At 42.0% G+C, this 14,923-nt stretch overlaps 1 protein-coding gene across 10 annotated transcripts in view; it reads right to left on the bottom strand.

Annotated features, from left to right (window-relative positions):
• FAM13C (family with sequence similarity 13 member C) overlaps window positions 1-14,923 on the bottom strand; it is a 142,702-nt gene that overhangs the window by 50,400 nt on the left and 77,379 nt on the right. For 6 of the 10 annotated variants that reach the window (XM_052798904.1, XM_052798907.1, XM_052798908.1 and 3 more), the window contains 3 exons: window positions 8,813-8,851; window positions 2,682-2,738; window positions 719-917 (listed from right to left, as the gene is read on the bottom strand). In XM_052798904.1, coding sequence (XP_052654864.1) covers window positions 719-917; window positions 2,682-2,738; window positions 8,813-8,851 — 295 coding nt within the window. Of the gene's footprint in view, window positions 1-718; window positions 918-2,681; window positions 2,739-8,812; window positions 8,970-14,923 lie in introns of those variants that run through there. The other 4 variants (XM_052798911.1, XM_052798913.1, XM_052798905.1 and 1 more) reach the window with 3 other exon arrangements.

Below are 14,923 nucleotides of genomic sequence, written 5' to 3'. Positions count from 1 at the left end.
GGCAAGAGCACCAGTACCAGAATCTGGAATAGATTTATTATTTAAAGATGAGAAAAATCAGAAAGTAAGATAAAGGGAAAGTAGGAAATGTCTCCATTGACAGCCAAAATACCAGTGCAAGAGATCCTCAGTAAAATAAACAAAACGGAAAAAGTCTAATCAAGTGCTGCAACTACCAAAATGTTTATATTTGGCACAAGGAGTCACAGAAAATCTAAAGAGAGATATTTGCACATGCTCTTGTCCTGGTTTTGGCTGGGACAGAGTTAATTTTCTTCCTAGTAGCTGGTACAGTGTTGTGTTTTGGATTTAGTATGAGAATAATGTTGATAACACGCTGATGTTTTAGCTGTTGCTAAGTAGCACTTACCCTAAGTCAAGGATTTTTCTGTTTCCCATGCCCTGCAAGTGAGCAGGTGTACGAGAAGCTGGGAGGGAGCATGGCCAGGACAGCTGACCCGAAGTAGCCAAAGGGACAGCTCTCCACTCACTTTTGATAGCAGTTGCAACACGCCCCTCTCTGCAATTCCCTAGCTGAAAGAAATTGTCTGTCGCTACAGGAGGGTTCCAGGACTCCAGGTCCCTGAAAGTCAGGGTGGATTATTGTGGGGCCTCAGCCACATCATGGATTACCAGGAAGTCCCACTTTGTATTTCAAAAGGTATGTTTGCTCAGACACAGTGCCGTAAACCTACCCTCGGTAAGTTTACTTCTTTACCTGACTTTCCTCATGGCTTTTTCCATTTTCTAGCTTTGCAATGGGCTTAGGTTTTCTTAGCTTTAAGTTGCCCATTTCAGGCTTTAGAGCGTAGTCAATTACGGCCTGCTGCTTGTGCTGCTGAGTATCTTGCAAAGGCAGCTGCCTTTCCTCTAAGACAGTAGCGTTGTCCGGATAATTTTCTTTGTTATCATCATCTCTGTAAGAAAATAAAATTGAAATGCATCAGGCAGGACTTCAGACACCTGTCAAAACATTATGAAGGAAGAACAGCAACAAGTTCTTAGGTATTCATGGCATTTTAATTTTACCAAGTTGAGTAGTCTACACATCAAACACTGCATATGATAGTAACATGAATCTGAAAGGCTACTGTTTATTGTCAAATCACATGCTAAACTACTGTTAGTATTATTACACATTCAACTGTGGAGCCATTTAAATAAGACTAGTTTTAGAGGCACTCTTTGGCTTCAGCCCTATAGTTCATATTCTCCAAATAAAATCTGAAACTTTTTCATGCAGAAGACCCCTCCCCATCCAATGATTCACACTAGGTTATATCTCACAAAAATGTCGTCACATACAATAATTCCTCCCTATAGTCACACTTCCCTTCTGACAGTCTCTGGTTTTGAGGGCTTTTGGACAAAATGAGAGAGGTAGGCATACAAAGTAGGGTTTGAACAGCCAGAGATGTGTTTGGGTGGAAGGGACAAGTATCATGTTCTCCCAGTTTGGAGAAAAGGTCCTCCTGTATAACAGCACATCTGGTGGTTTAAACAGACACTGTTGCTCATGGATGCTCAGTTAACCACTGAACCTGGGACAGATATCTTCAATCTCCACCTAGCCTACAGAGAGCAACCTGTCCTAGGAAGACCTTGCTAGTCTTATGCATGCCCAGCCAATCCAACCTTAGACCAGGCTAATGCCTTCCAACTGGGAGCATCTCCCTGGTACCATTAAGAAAGCTACCGCAATGCTGAATGCAAGGCTGCCTGCTTAGTTGGCAAGATGAGCAGATCGGCATTACTGCTTCAAAATCCTTGGCTGTTGCTTAGTCTGCAGGTGGAATTTCAGACGTTAGCTTCAGCTGGTAAAATCCTAATAGTTAGCTGAGAGAGAACTGCTCTCCTGGTGTGAAACTTCCACAGCTGAGGGAGTCAAGGATTATTGAATTAAACCCCCCTCAGTTTTTTTTAAAAGTGTAACTTGCTGATTCAGCGTTTTCTCCTAAGGATTCTGAGCTGCCAAACTCACTTTCCATCTGTGGCCCATCAGCATCCAGATGGATGCTCACAGGATGCCTATGGAGTTAAATACCACTGCTGCCCATGTCTTCTGCAAGTGTGCTCCAAGGCAGTTGTTATAGTTACAAGGCAGAGTACTTTATATCCTATGGGCATTTCAGCAATGTGCAGAAGTGTTGCTAATTTTAAGGTATCATCTGATTTAAAAATCTTTCTGAGAGGTTAAGTTATATCCTCTAGCAATCAACACATACTAACATAGCCATGAGAGAGACACGCCTCAAGAATACTTCAGTTAAATTACAATTTGAAGGATTTTTTTTTCACAGAGACACTCATCAATGAGAGTATCCTTGAACAGTTGCAAAACTCCACTTACTACTACTTTGTACCAGCTGCTGTACAGTAAAATTCAATGTATTATCATCAGAGCTGCATCTGAATGAAAGTAATATGATGTGAAGTTAAGAACACAGACCATAATATATTTACTCATATAACAACAACAGTAATTAATCTTAATATTGTTTACACAAAAGTATACAAGACAAATATGCATTTCCCAGAGATACTAATAGCCTTAGCAGGTAATACCCCATAAATTCTGCATTCCCTTGAGCATAAAGGTTTCTTTCTAATGGTTTAACAGAAGCACTCTGACAGCTTTTTTTGTTGCCAATGCGTTTCAGACAAAATTTGTAGTAGAATACCTGGGGCTGGAACTGCCTGCTTGGTCTTCATGTACAGAGTCTGAATCCCCATCACACCTTGAAAATGGATACAAAATAATTGCTGATTTTCTGTCAGCTGCAGAAATTTAGCTTTTAATAACATGACAGTGCAGCTCAAAGTATAAACACATTTCTCCTTCTTACACCTTAGTTGGGGTCATTTAATGCCATAGCTGCTCCATGATAGTCTAAATCTCAGAGGAGGAAAAGGTTTTGAGATGTTAAGTGTACACAATTTGGTATATAATTTTCAGCCAGATGGAAATAATGATGACAAAGAATTCAGACGTTACCATAAAAATTACAGGAAAATTACAAGAAATTCTGTATGTGATGGGTTAACCCTGGCTGGACGCCAGGTGCCCACAAGAGCCGTTCTATCACTCCCCCTCCTCAGCTGGACAGGGGAGAGAAAATATAACAAAGAGCTTGTGGGTCAAGATAAGGACAGGAGAGATCACTCACCAATTACCGTCACAGGCAAAACAGACTCAGCTTGGGGAAAATTAACTCGATTTATTACAAATCAACCGGAGTAGGGTAATGAGAAATAAAACCAAATCTCAGAACACCTTCCCTCCACCCCTCCCTTCTTCCCGGGCACAACTTCACTCCCGGATTCTCTACCAACCCCCCAGCGGCACAGGGGGATGGGGATGGGGTTTACGGTCAGTTCATCACACGTTATTTTCTGCCGCTTCATCCTCCTCAGAGGGAGGACTCATCACACTCTTCCCCTGCTCCAGCGTGGGGTCCCACCCACGGGAGACAGTCCTCCACGAACTTCTCCAACGTGGGTCCTTCCCACAGGCTGCAGTTCTTCACAAACTGCTCCAGCATGGGTCCTTTCCATGGTGTGCAGTCCTTCAGGCACAGACTGCTCCAGCGTGGGTCCCCCACGGGGTCACAAGTCCTGCCAGAAAACCTGTTCCGTGGGCTCCTCTCTCCACAGATCCGCAGGTCCTGCCAGGAACCTGCTCCAGCGCAGGGTTCCCATGGGGTCACAGCCTCCTTCGGGAACCCACCTGCTCCGGCGTGGGGTCCTCCCCGGGCTGCAGGTGGATATCTGCTCCACCATGGACCTCCATGGGCTGCAGGGGGACAGCCTGCCTCACCATGGTCTTGCCCACGGGCTGCAGGGGAATCTCTGCTCCGGCGCCTGGAGCATCTCCTCCCCCTCCTTCTTCACTGACCTGGGGGTCTGCAGGGTTGTTTCTCTTACATGTTCTCACTCCTCTCTCCGGCTGCCATTTCCTGACTGTCCCAACTTTTTCCCTTCTTAAAAATGTTATCACAGAGGCGTTACCACTATCGCTGATTGGCTCGGCCTTGGCCGGCGGCGGGTCTGTCTTAGAGCCGGCTGGTATGGGCTCTCTCGAACACAGGGGAAGCTTCCAGCAGCTTCTTACAGAAGCCACCCCTGTAACCCCCCCGCTACCAAAACCTTGCCACACAAAACCAATACACTGTATTTTAATTGCTTATAGTATACTTCACATTAAAAAAAAGAATTAGAAACTATTAGCTAAGGGTGTTTTTCTCCTAGACTCACAAAAGTATTAGCTATAGTAGAGTGGTCATTCTTTGTGCAGCAGGAAAAAGAATCCCCAAATAAATTATAAAGTGATCATTAGTCTTACAAAGTGAACTAGCAGAATTTTTTAAGATGCCTGAAGAATCATAATCAATTACATCCCCTTAAGTTACGAACAACAGAATTGTCATAAGGCTGCCTAATCAAAAGAGAAGTCTGGATAAATATGCTAACGACTCAGTGTTGAACACACTATTGTACAGCATGGCTGAACTTTGAGGAATTATATAACTGCAACGCCTATGAGCAGTCTTTCTTCAAATAAACATACATATATATGCATGCACTCTTAACAAATATGCATACACCCTTTCTAGGTATTATTTTGGGGGAAAATCGGGGCGCTCTCCTCGCCCTCTCCTCGCCCTCTGTTCATACTCACAGGGCACAGACACTAAGCAGGCCTGGATCACTTGAAGTCTGCTGGCAGAGGAATCTCTTCATTATGGGGGAAGCAGCCTGTACTTCCGCTGACTTGTTAAATTTTCAGAAGAGCTGCCCCGCTTAGGACAGAGCACATTAATTGATAAATCCATAGCTCTGCGTTGCAATTTGATGGCAAGGTTTTTAACGTATTCCTCTTTCCCACCAGTCTTCTGCTAGTATCTTTATCAAAAGCCAGACTGCAGCAGAAAATATTTAAAGGGACACTCAAGTGTTTACACTTCCTGAATACATTAGCGTATGGATGAAAGCATTTGCTGCTCTCAACTGGAACACACGACTACAGTTGCAGATCCCCCCAGTCACACAACATTCCTGCAACGGGTGCAGTTCTCCCCACAAGGCAAAGTGGGATGATGAATGGAAGACAGGGGTTGATGTATAAAATGGATAAATTCACTGTAGAAGTCTAGTTGCCTCTGCCTCCTGATGCCAGTCATACCTTCTCCTCTGGTCTATCACTAATTACCTTATGGGTGTCTGGCACCAGCAAGGAGTGAGGATAGGACATACTGGGGCTATGAAGAAGGAAGCCCAGTATGGAAAACATGATGGAAAATTTCAGAGGGAGAAAAACATAGCAAGGAATTACACTGTGAGCAGACAGTGCCAAGGTCAGAGCTGGATGGACAGAGCTCCCAGCACAGACATGAGAGTAAGGTAAGAGGCCACCAAGCATGCTGTGTACCATGGGCCAACCCACAGTCAACAAAGGCCAGGGACCCCCTAAAGGGACAAACTCTCCCTCCTGCGTGTGCCACAGGAAGAGGAGGTAGGAGGAAGCAGCTCTGCTACTGGCTTCACTCACCCCCTCCTCTCACCAGTCACCACACTTGGCAACCTTCAGTCCTGAAAGACCATTCTGGCAACTGGGAACACTCTCTGGAGGGACAATGGATGACTGAGCACAGGTGGTTCATCAGCCAAGTCTATCCGTGCATACTTGTGTGCATACTCCTTAACTTGGGGAAGCACCCTGGGGATTGCTTTCCCTGAGGTGGCTGTAACAAGGTGATCTTGAGAAGTAGAGATCCTAACTTAGCATCCAGCAACTGATAAAAGTCATAAAACAAGACAGAACTTATAAACAACATAAGTGAGCATGACAAAATGTATTCAAGTAACCAGATAACAGTAAACAGAAAAGATAAGCAATCATGAATCACAGAAGACCATGTCCATCATGTAATAAAAAGATTGTCAGGAAGTTGAGAAGCAACACACTCTGAAATTGTTAACAGAAATTTTTCTCTTTGTAAGAATAAATGTTAACCAAGGAAGCTCACTCACACAAGACACTGCTTGAGGCTAAGACCGTAGCAGGACCTTTAAAAAGATGAATTCACGATATAATGCAAATATCTATCATTAAAGCACAGAGTGTTTTTACCTTAGCTTCTTTAAGAAATGCAGCTTGTGTGTTCATGCCACCTGTCTGCACATATCAACACAGACATGCACACTCCTCTCCTCTCAGCAGTAACTTGTAAATCTTTTTGTCCAATTTTAGCTGTATTTAGCAGACAGAGGGATATTCAAGAGTTAGATAAGTTTTGTGATAGCTTGTGTCCACGTAGTAGAGAGAGTTCCCACCAACCCAAAAACTGCAGGAGCACCTCACTCATTCCTAAAACATCAGAGAATACACCAGAGCAGCTTCAATTCATAAATCCATACGGCTTGAAGCTTACCTTGGGCAGGAAGTATGTCTTTTGCCAAAACCAGTGATGTGAATCCTTTTCCTTCAGTGCCCAAACTAACTACTGACTGATGGATATGTCTCTTAAAAGTAAGTACATCCTTATGGCATGGGCCAGAATCAGGTCAGAGATGAGGGTCCTAGTCTAGATGGACTGCTGCTCTGACTCTTTATAGTACAGCCTCTTTAGGTTTCTTCAAAGGATCTCTGGTTTAATGGGATTATTTTTTTTAACTTTCTTCCATTTTCACCTTTCCACAGGAGCCATTTCAGTACAACTTGAAAACTGCTCCCTTTTGCTGACTTGACCTTTAAGATGTTCACATGAACAACTTCTAAACCAGGCTGCACGCATGGCTTGCTGGAAGCTTAGCAGCCCCGGGCACTTGCCTTGCCTGGAGAAATGTTCCTGAAAGTATTGTATCACTGATTTTGTATCATTAAGGAAGCCCTGATTTTCCCTTTGCTGCAAATAGAGACAGAAATTGTCAAATGAGAATGTCTAAAGTTGCATGGCAAGCTCTCTTTTTATTCTGCAAAATAAAAGTAACCTATTTTCAGATAAGGCCAGCACAAACAACTAGTGCTGAAATCAGTAAGAATTGTGTATCCTCAGCAGTTCTCAAAAACAGGCTTTGGGGGGAGGCTCTAAACAGGATTTAGGGAAACCAACTCTGGAAACCAGGTTTGTTCATTTGGACAATGCTTTTCAGATGTCATTTTTCACTTGCTTTGTTTTCTAAAAGCATGTTTCTACTTCTATGTTGGAAAGATAAGATTAAAAATTAAAGCCCCTGAAACAGAACCAACAACAGCCTAAATGAGGGAGATTCACCCTTCAGGCAATGCCTGGCCCAGCCCCAGCTCTGCCACGCTGCTGCCTATCAGCTCGGCACAGCACAGCACCGCACCGTCTGCACCCTTCTGCTTTTCCCCAGGGGCAACGCTGGCACTACGCAGTCAGCTTTTATGCCATCCTGGCCCTTGTCTTCATAGTCACACGAAGCACCGTAGAGAAAGGCCACCTTCAGGTCCCAGAAACCTTAAGGGTGAGGCAGGCACAGGGGCCGCTCCAGGGGAATCTCTACGGGAAACGATGGATGTACTTAGGAACAGAGAAAAGAGAAGGAGAAAAAAATATGAAAAATGTACTATCTGTAATCTGGTTATTCTTCTGTGAAGGGGAAGCATCCCAGAATTTTACAGACCACAATTCATCACTTAACTAATAGGGACACAGGAAAATAATAAAAAATTACTTAATGATTTATTAGCTTCTGTTAAATCTTCCCATATCTGCCACAATCACACAGAAAGCATGACTAAGTTAAAATATTAAATAAAGCAAGGCAGCGTGAGCAAATAAAGCAAAGCAATGTAAGAGAGGGAAATTATTTGGATGCCTATGAATTGTTACTTTTCCCGTAGTGATTTTGACAGCACTTAGGGATGGCTCAGACAATTACAACTTGGCCTGCTTTCAGAATGTATCCTGTCCCCACAACACTTAGGCAAACAGCTCACTGGCCAGCTAGGGTTTTTTAAATTATGAGCATTTTAGCAGTGTAAAACTCACCTAATACATAAACAAATCTATAAATCATTTCCTTCCTGAGAAACTGCTTGGCACATTACTGCTGAAGAATCTTCCTTAAAAGGTTTTGAAACAACTGAAAGCATGCAAAATAATAATGTAGAGAACACCAAAATTGAAGTGTTTTAGACTGAAATAAAAAAAAGACCATTTCATTTGCAATAGTTCCTAAAGCCTTTGCTTTTCTAACTTTCTAATGTTCTCCCTTGTCCTGTTCTGTTGTCTCTGTAAAACAACAACAAAAAAATCAACATATATATCCTTATGATCATGATATATATGAAAGGCCTTCTAATGAGTTTATGAAATTGATTACGAAGAAATGACGGATTCAGTACTTGTCTAAATAATGTATAGTTATTTTTTTCAAAATATTTGCAAATAATTTTTTTTCTACTAATGCTTGCAGGAAGTACAGACCATGTGTTCTTAGAAAACTGACATACTTGTGTTTGTCAAGATCATCAGTACCAGAAATGAGCAATATTTTCACAAGAGATTTATCCTACACTGAAAATCATGCATTTAAACATGTGTGATGTGCATCAAACATCTATTCTTCCAGAAAGGTATTTCACTGCTAAATGGTCACAGAGCACGTAAAGGCAGCTGTTTCATGCAATCCTTCCTATACAGTCAATAATAGATCACGGAAAACTGAATCAAATATATGACAGACAGCTTGGGACTTCTCACATACTACTTACAATTATTGTCTACCGTAACTAAAGTCATCATTCTTAATTGAAAATAAGGACATCTTTAAAGTGTTCACTTACTCTGCTAAAGCTGTCGTGTTGAAGGAATTATCCTGAATGCTGAAACAGAAACAAGAAAACATCAGATAAGTCAGCAAAGCAGGCAGGCTCCCTGTATCCTTCTCAGTTGTAGGAACACATGCACAAACATGGCATTGCAAGGCAAGTCTCTGTGTGTTAGCTCTACATGCACGACTGTACCTTCGGCTGCTCTGCACATGCTCATAATCAAGGAACCATAGGGATTAGTCCTACAACACCCACAAAGCCCATCCAGCAGCGCTTTGAATTAATACAGGGATGCAGGTAGTCTGTGAGGCTCAGAAAGGGATCATATTCTTTTATAACCGTAACAGTGCTGCTAATAAAAGCTTAGATTTACAAATAAGTATTTGGCATTCTGTCCTTTAAACATTTGCTCTATGTAATTGGTTCATCAAACACAGTTGTTTTTATTACTTAAATAGGGTTGCTCAGCTAAGATCTCTGGAGGTTTTTTCTTCTTGCTTAGTGGTCTCTTACACACTCAGCTCATGGCCAAACCCCAGGGGAATCTATGAAAAAATAATCTGGCAGAAAGGACAGTTCAAGTAGCAAAAGGTTATTAAGCTACCAGCAAGCAATAGATGAAACCATTCCTGTGAAAGGAATAGGCTGCTGTGCTCCTGCAACAAAATGTTTCAGACCTGAGGTAATATATTCAGTAAGGGTCAACTCAGGATACCATAAACTGCTGGTTTTGAGGCAGTGGTGGAATTCCCCTTTGAAAAACACCTCTCAAATCCAGTAAATACATTGTTGGATCATCCTGAAATCTTACAGTGGCAGAAAAAGAAATTTAAAAAAAAATCTCACTGCTACATACCAGAGCTGGGATCTTTCGTGTGTGTGTTTGGGCGGGGGAGGAGAAGGCAATGCAGACAACAGCATCTTATGAGCACTCCTGTTTGTGATAATGGCACCTCGCGGATGACAGCACCAAGTGGAGCAGGGATACAGAGAGGTGCGGCATCCTCCTCCCCGCAGCAGCTTGTGCCGCTGCGTGGTGTTGACACACATTTCGCAGGCAGCAACAGCCAGGAGCCACAGCCGTGACAATTTCCCTTCTTTCACCAACTGCACTAACAGTGTATCTTATCTTCACCTCTTCCCAGCCTTCCTACCTGCTTGCACACACTATTTTACTCTTTTCATTCCCATATTTGTATATATATGTCAATTTATATAATGGCACAAATTACCTGGGGATCAGAATATCACAGCCAGTCTATAGGGACTTCTGCCCTACAGAGTAGAGGTTTTATGAGAAGGGTGAACAGACAAGCAAAATTTAATGGTTAGCATTTAAATCTTGCCTTAGACCTAAAACTTCAAATTTTTTCTCCTCCTGTTTCCATTTTTGGGGGTCTGACCATACATATATAAATTTCATTATTGTTTTTCTTTTTACAGGAGAGCACCTAAACAAAAGGTAAGCTTCTGGCTGTTGTGGCAATCAAAAACTCAATTTACGTGTTCAAAAAGTAGAGGGCCATTTAAAAAAATCTGCTGTTATTATTAATAAATATATTCCAGAATGCTTAAGTGCTTCGCTTTTGATTTTTAATGGCTAGACTAGGTTTACAGCCAGCATTTCAAGTGTGTAATCGAGGAATCACAACTTTTTATCACAAAATCACATTGATAAGCATCACTGCTTGGTTAAAGTAGAGCTGAAAGAGACTGGGTATTTATCCCCATTCCCCCACATACGCCCACACAAGAAGAGTGAACACAGAATGCTTTTGTACACATGACTTCTCCATTTCTACGTGCAAAAGTTAAGGTCAAATTCTCTGCTAAGTCATGCCCTGTGCAAATATACTGCAGGGCTTTGTTGTTATTACTAGTAACAGAGTACGATTGAAGATCAGTTTGTAAACCAGGGATGCTTTGCACTGAGAACAAGTTTAAAATGTCATAGCTTTTCCATTGTTTGAAGTTCAGTTCTATACAGCTGTTGCTAAATCTCTTCTAGGCAAGCACTTTACATTTATTTCAGGTCACTCACAGACTTACATTTGTTTTAAAGATGGTGCTTGACCAGTGTTATTGCACAGTCTCTTCTTATGAGGTTGTGAAATCATTCAACGAAAAAACAAATTTCATGTAAATCACAATAGTATTAATAAATACATGAAAGTAAAGGCCAGCTAAACCCAGGATCCTGTTTCAGTGCTAATCTCCCAGTCAGATAGATGAAGCCATCATGCTCCTGGGGGAACCTAAGATAGGAACTACAATAGACTCACAATAACTTTACTTCTTTTCCTCCCAGAATAAAGTAATTTCTCTTGAGGAGCAAAAGCTTATTTCACCAACTATGTTGGCTTGGGCCTATCAGCTGACCTCACTTCCTTTCACCTGCTTCCTATTCACGTGCTCTAGGTGAGACCAGAGCAGGCAAAGAGCCCCTGGCCTTACCCCACCTTACAAGGGAGAGCCAAAGATGCTTGAAACTGCATCTCTGTTTCCCCTCTAAGTCCCAGGCCCAGGGAAAACGTGATACTGCTGTTACCTCCTTATTTTCAGTAATGATGTTAAAGTCAGTTAGGCCTGCAATGCTATAAAACATCACTCTTCAACATACCGAAATTCTCAGTGCCAGATATATTTCATCACCACATTCAGATGACATGTCAGGTCTCCCATCATCCGGAAGTCCCAATGAAAATAGTGCTACGCCTGCGTGTGAAGTAAGCTTTGGACTTCACCACTGAGTAGCAGATATACTTTTAAGAACTTTATATTTTGAAGTCATTAAAATACATCTTTCTGAAATTCTGAAAATAAAGGCTTTTAAATCAGTTTTTCCTTCTTTACGCTGAACAGTTTAAATGATTCATATTTTTTTGCAATATCATATCTATGGAAAGACACTTTCTCTGTTAAAAAGCTTCCCATTTTATACCCAGTTTTGTTCTTACCCTCTTTTGCCAAATGTTTATCAAGCCAACATAAATATCACATGCCAGCTCTCAGCTGACAACAAAAACGTTGGAGAACTCCAAAGAAAACATCTACATATATTTTGGACATACCAGGATTCAGAAATATGTTACTGTTCACTTCTGAAAATTTGACTAAGACATTGCCTACTTATGGCTGACAAATAGACTGGCATAGAAATTCCATTCTTTATTTGGTTTGTATCATCAAGAGAATTACTGCTAGGTCAGGAGAAAGATTGAAACAGGAATCACTTAGCCTCCAGCTCAGTTTTGCACATAATAGAGACACATGCTCAATATAAATGATATGTTCATAAGCCTAGAACAGCATTAGTTGGCACTATAAACATGTATCAGGCAGTTAATGCTTTACAAAGACAGTATGGTCTAGTTGCAGAAGACTGAAAAAGAAGAGAGAGGTAGTGAGACAAAAATGGGCAGAAGTCGTTCTGGCTTCAGGAGAACAGAAGAGAGTGCAACAATCAAGACCAAAAGGCCAGAAAAAAAGGAGGAGTAGTGAAGCTTGCCAAGCTACAGTTGTCTAAATGGTCACATACACACACACACCCCTGCAGACTTTATGGCAGCTTGGTTTCACCTGCAGAACAGAACCTTTGCCTCAGTTTCCAGAATTTGCTCATCTCGGTAAATGACTGTGTCCTCTTAAGGGCATTTCTGACTCAAGTAAATGATGAGGCCTTTCAGCCTTAACTACAGAATAATGAAGAATTTGTATTGGGAAATAAACTGTATGTTTAGAGGGAGAATTACATATTTACGAAGAACTCTAAACTCTCTAAGGTTCTGGGAAAGTTAGTATTTCTGCATTTAAATCTACTATCTAATGACAAATTCAGTGGAATCCTGCAGGGTGTGATTAACATTTATTGCAAGACTATTTTCTTTATTATTAGTTGTTATTCCACAGAGTCGAAAGTGCTTGTGCTGAAATTGCTGCATAGAGGCAATTACATTTTGCACTATGGTTAGGCCATACAAGGAAGCTGCACCAGATGCTGTGGAGAGACATGAGAGATGCAGTATGACGTGCTATGTGTGATAAGGAGCCCAAGGTGATTCCCTCCAGCTCTGGGAAGAAGTTATTCATGTTCCACTACCCAAATAAAGGGAAAGTTGGAATGATCTCCCCCCTACTGCCTCTCTGGATGAAGTCAAGTCATCCCTGCCAGGCCCAGCTGAGCTCAGAGACTCATAAAAATATTGAGCAAATTTGTTTGCCTTGGAGCGCGTGTGTTCCTGCCAAGCAGCAATACCCTGAAGTGCTCCAACGGTCCTTCATCTCCCTCTCAAATTGTACCAACAAGGAGACGCACTCACTCCTACCTGTATGCATACACAGCATATGCTTTCACGGACAAAACACATTCAACTCCACCAAGGAGCAGATTAAATATGCTTGCTTGTCAGGTCACACTGTTACTCTTGAGGTCACACTTACAACAGAACACTTTTATTTAAGCAGACAACAAACTGAGGGACTCTGCAGTAACACATCTCTGCCTTCAGCAAGTCTGTTCTCTTCTAACACACAGGGCTTTCGTATGGGATAAGAGCAGGGATCATTCTGCAGCAAAATGTTAGCCCTGTGGATTGTTCCAGTGCCTTGCCCTTTCTTCAGAAGTGATCCTGCAGGATGCTTTTGCTATTTTCCAATCAGTAAGGCTTAAACCAAGGAGCTGCCATGTGAGAAAGAAGTCACATGCCTCTTTCCTGTAGTGATAAATACTGAATGCTACACTCTGCAGCTCAAAATATTCATGTGTTCACTGACTTGCTTTCTTGACGTGCAGTCTGCCTTTTTATGGGTAACGTTCTCAGAGACATCAGGAAACATCTTAAGACAAATTAAAATACAGCAATTACATGTAGAAGCCAGTTGGTGAGCACTCAGTCCAGTTTCTGTATCTTTGGTTTTCTCAGTGACCTAATTAGCACATCATCTGAGTGAATGGACCTGGGGGGGAAAAGCATTCAGCTGATCTTCCTGTATGTCTTAAAATGCACAGACAAGCTCACGCAGGAAGAGACTCGAGCTGAGCGTAGGTGCAGACACATTTGTCATAATCCAATCCAGGGCAATTCCATAAGGCGTATATATGTTGGGTTGGATAAAGCTTTGTGCAACTGCACAGACCTTCAGGGTTATATTTTCTGAAGATATTTCAGCAACCAAACTGCACATACTTCCTTACTCAAGCCTTCTAAGCAGTGGGCCCATGAATCCCATACACTCTTGCATAGTACACCCAAGTTTGCACTGGAGGAGCTACATCTACCCTGTAGCTCAAAAGGCACAGCCATACATCAGTCAGATCCTGTCTTTTAAAGGGAAAAATATCATGGAACTGCCCGATTTTGTACAGATTGGAAATTCTGATCTGTGAACCACTTCAGTCGCATCACTTGGGTTACATTTCTGCAGCTCAGGTGCACACACCTGAGCAAGCACTAACCCTGCCAATGGGGAAACCTCCCAAGAACACGGTTAATCACTGGGGCAGGGGGCCCACACTAAGCTCCCTGCTGGAAGGCTACACCGCTACTGGTGCCCTGGTTAATTAGCATAAGCCTACTTCATATAGGTCTGCTGACTTGAGAAAGTGTGCTAAGCTGGAAGTACAGAACTCTACCTCTAATTTTGTTATTAAAGAACAAGCTGCTTTATGAAGTCCCATCAGCTCTGCTAAAAATCTCTGTAGAGATGCCCAAGAATCATTACCCAGCATGCACTAGGCTACATGATGAACCCAACTGTACCAGTCAAACTGGTGCTAGTGAATGAGCCATTATAGGCACTAAAATTTGCTTGACTGCAGTCATCCACTGCAGATAATTTAATACTGCCACAGATGACAAAACTATTTCCAGCAGGTTTACACCAAAGTCAGGTGAGACTCAACACAGTACTAATTCAAAACCAGTTTTTCCTCTGAGCATTGCAAGATGGGGAAAAATACACACACCTAATTCTACTGAGGTGCCCAGAATGCTTCAACAGATCGCTATACCTAAAAGTAAACGTTCTTATTTAAGAAGCCTTGATCTTTACCACTACTTGCTTAAGAAAACATCAGAGTTGCAAGAATGACCTCTCTGAATTAATTTATCTGCCTGATGTGTC

Source organism: Harpia harpyja, chromosome 10 (assembly GCF_026419915.1).
Source record: "Harpia harpyja isolate bHarHar1 chromosome 10, bHarHar1 primary haplotype, whole genome shotgun sequence".
Lineage (NCBI taxonomy): Eukaryota > Metazoa > Chordata > Aves > Accipitriformes > Accipitridae > Harpia > Harpia harpyja.
This window is presented reverse-complemented; position numbering and strand designations above follow the sequence as displayed.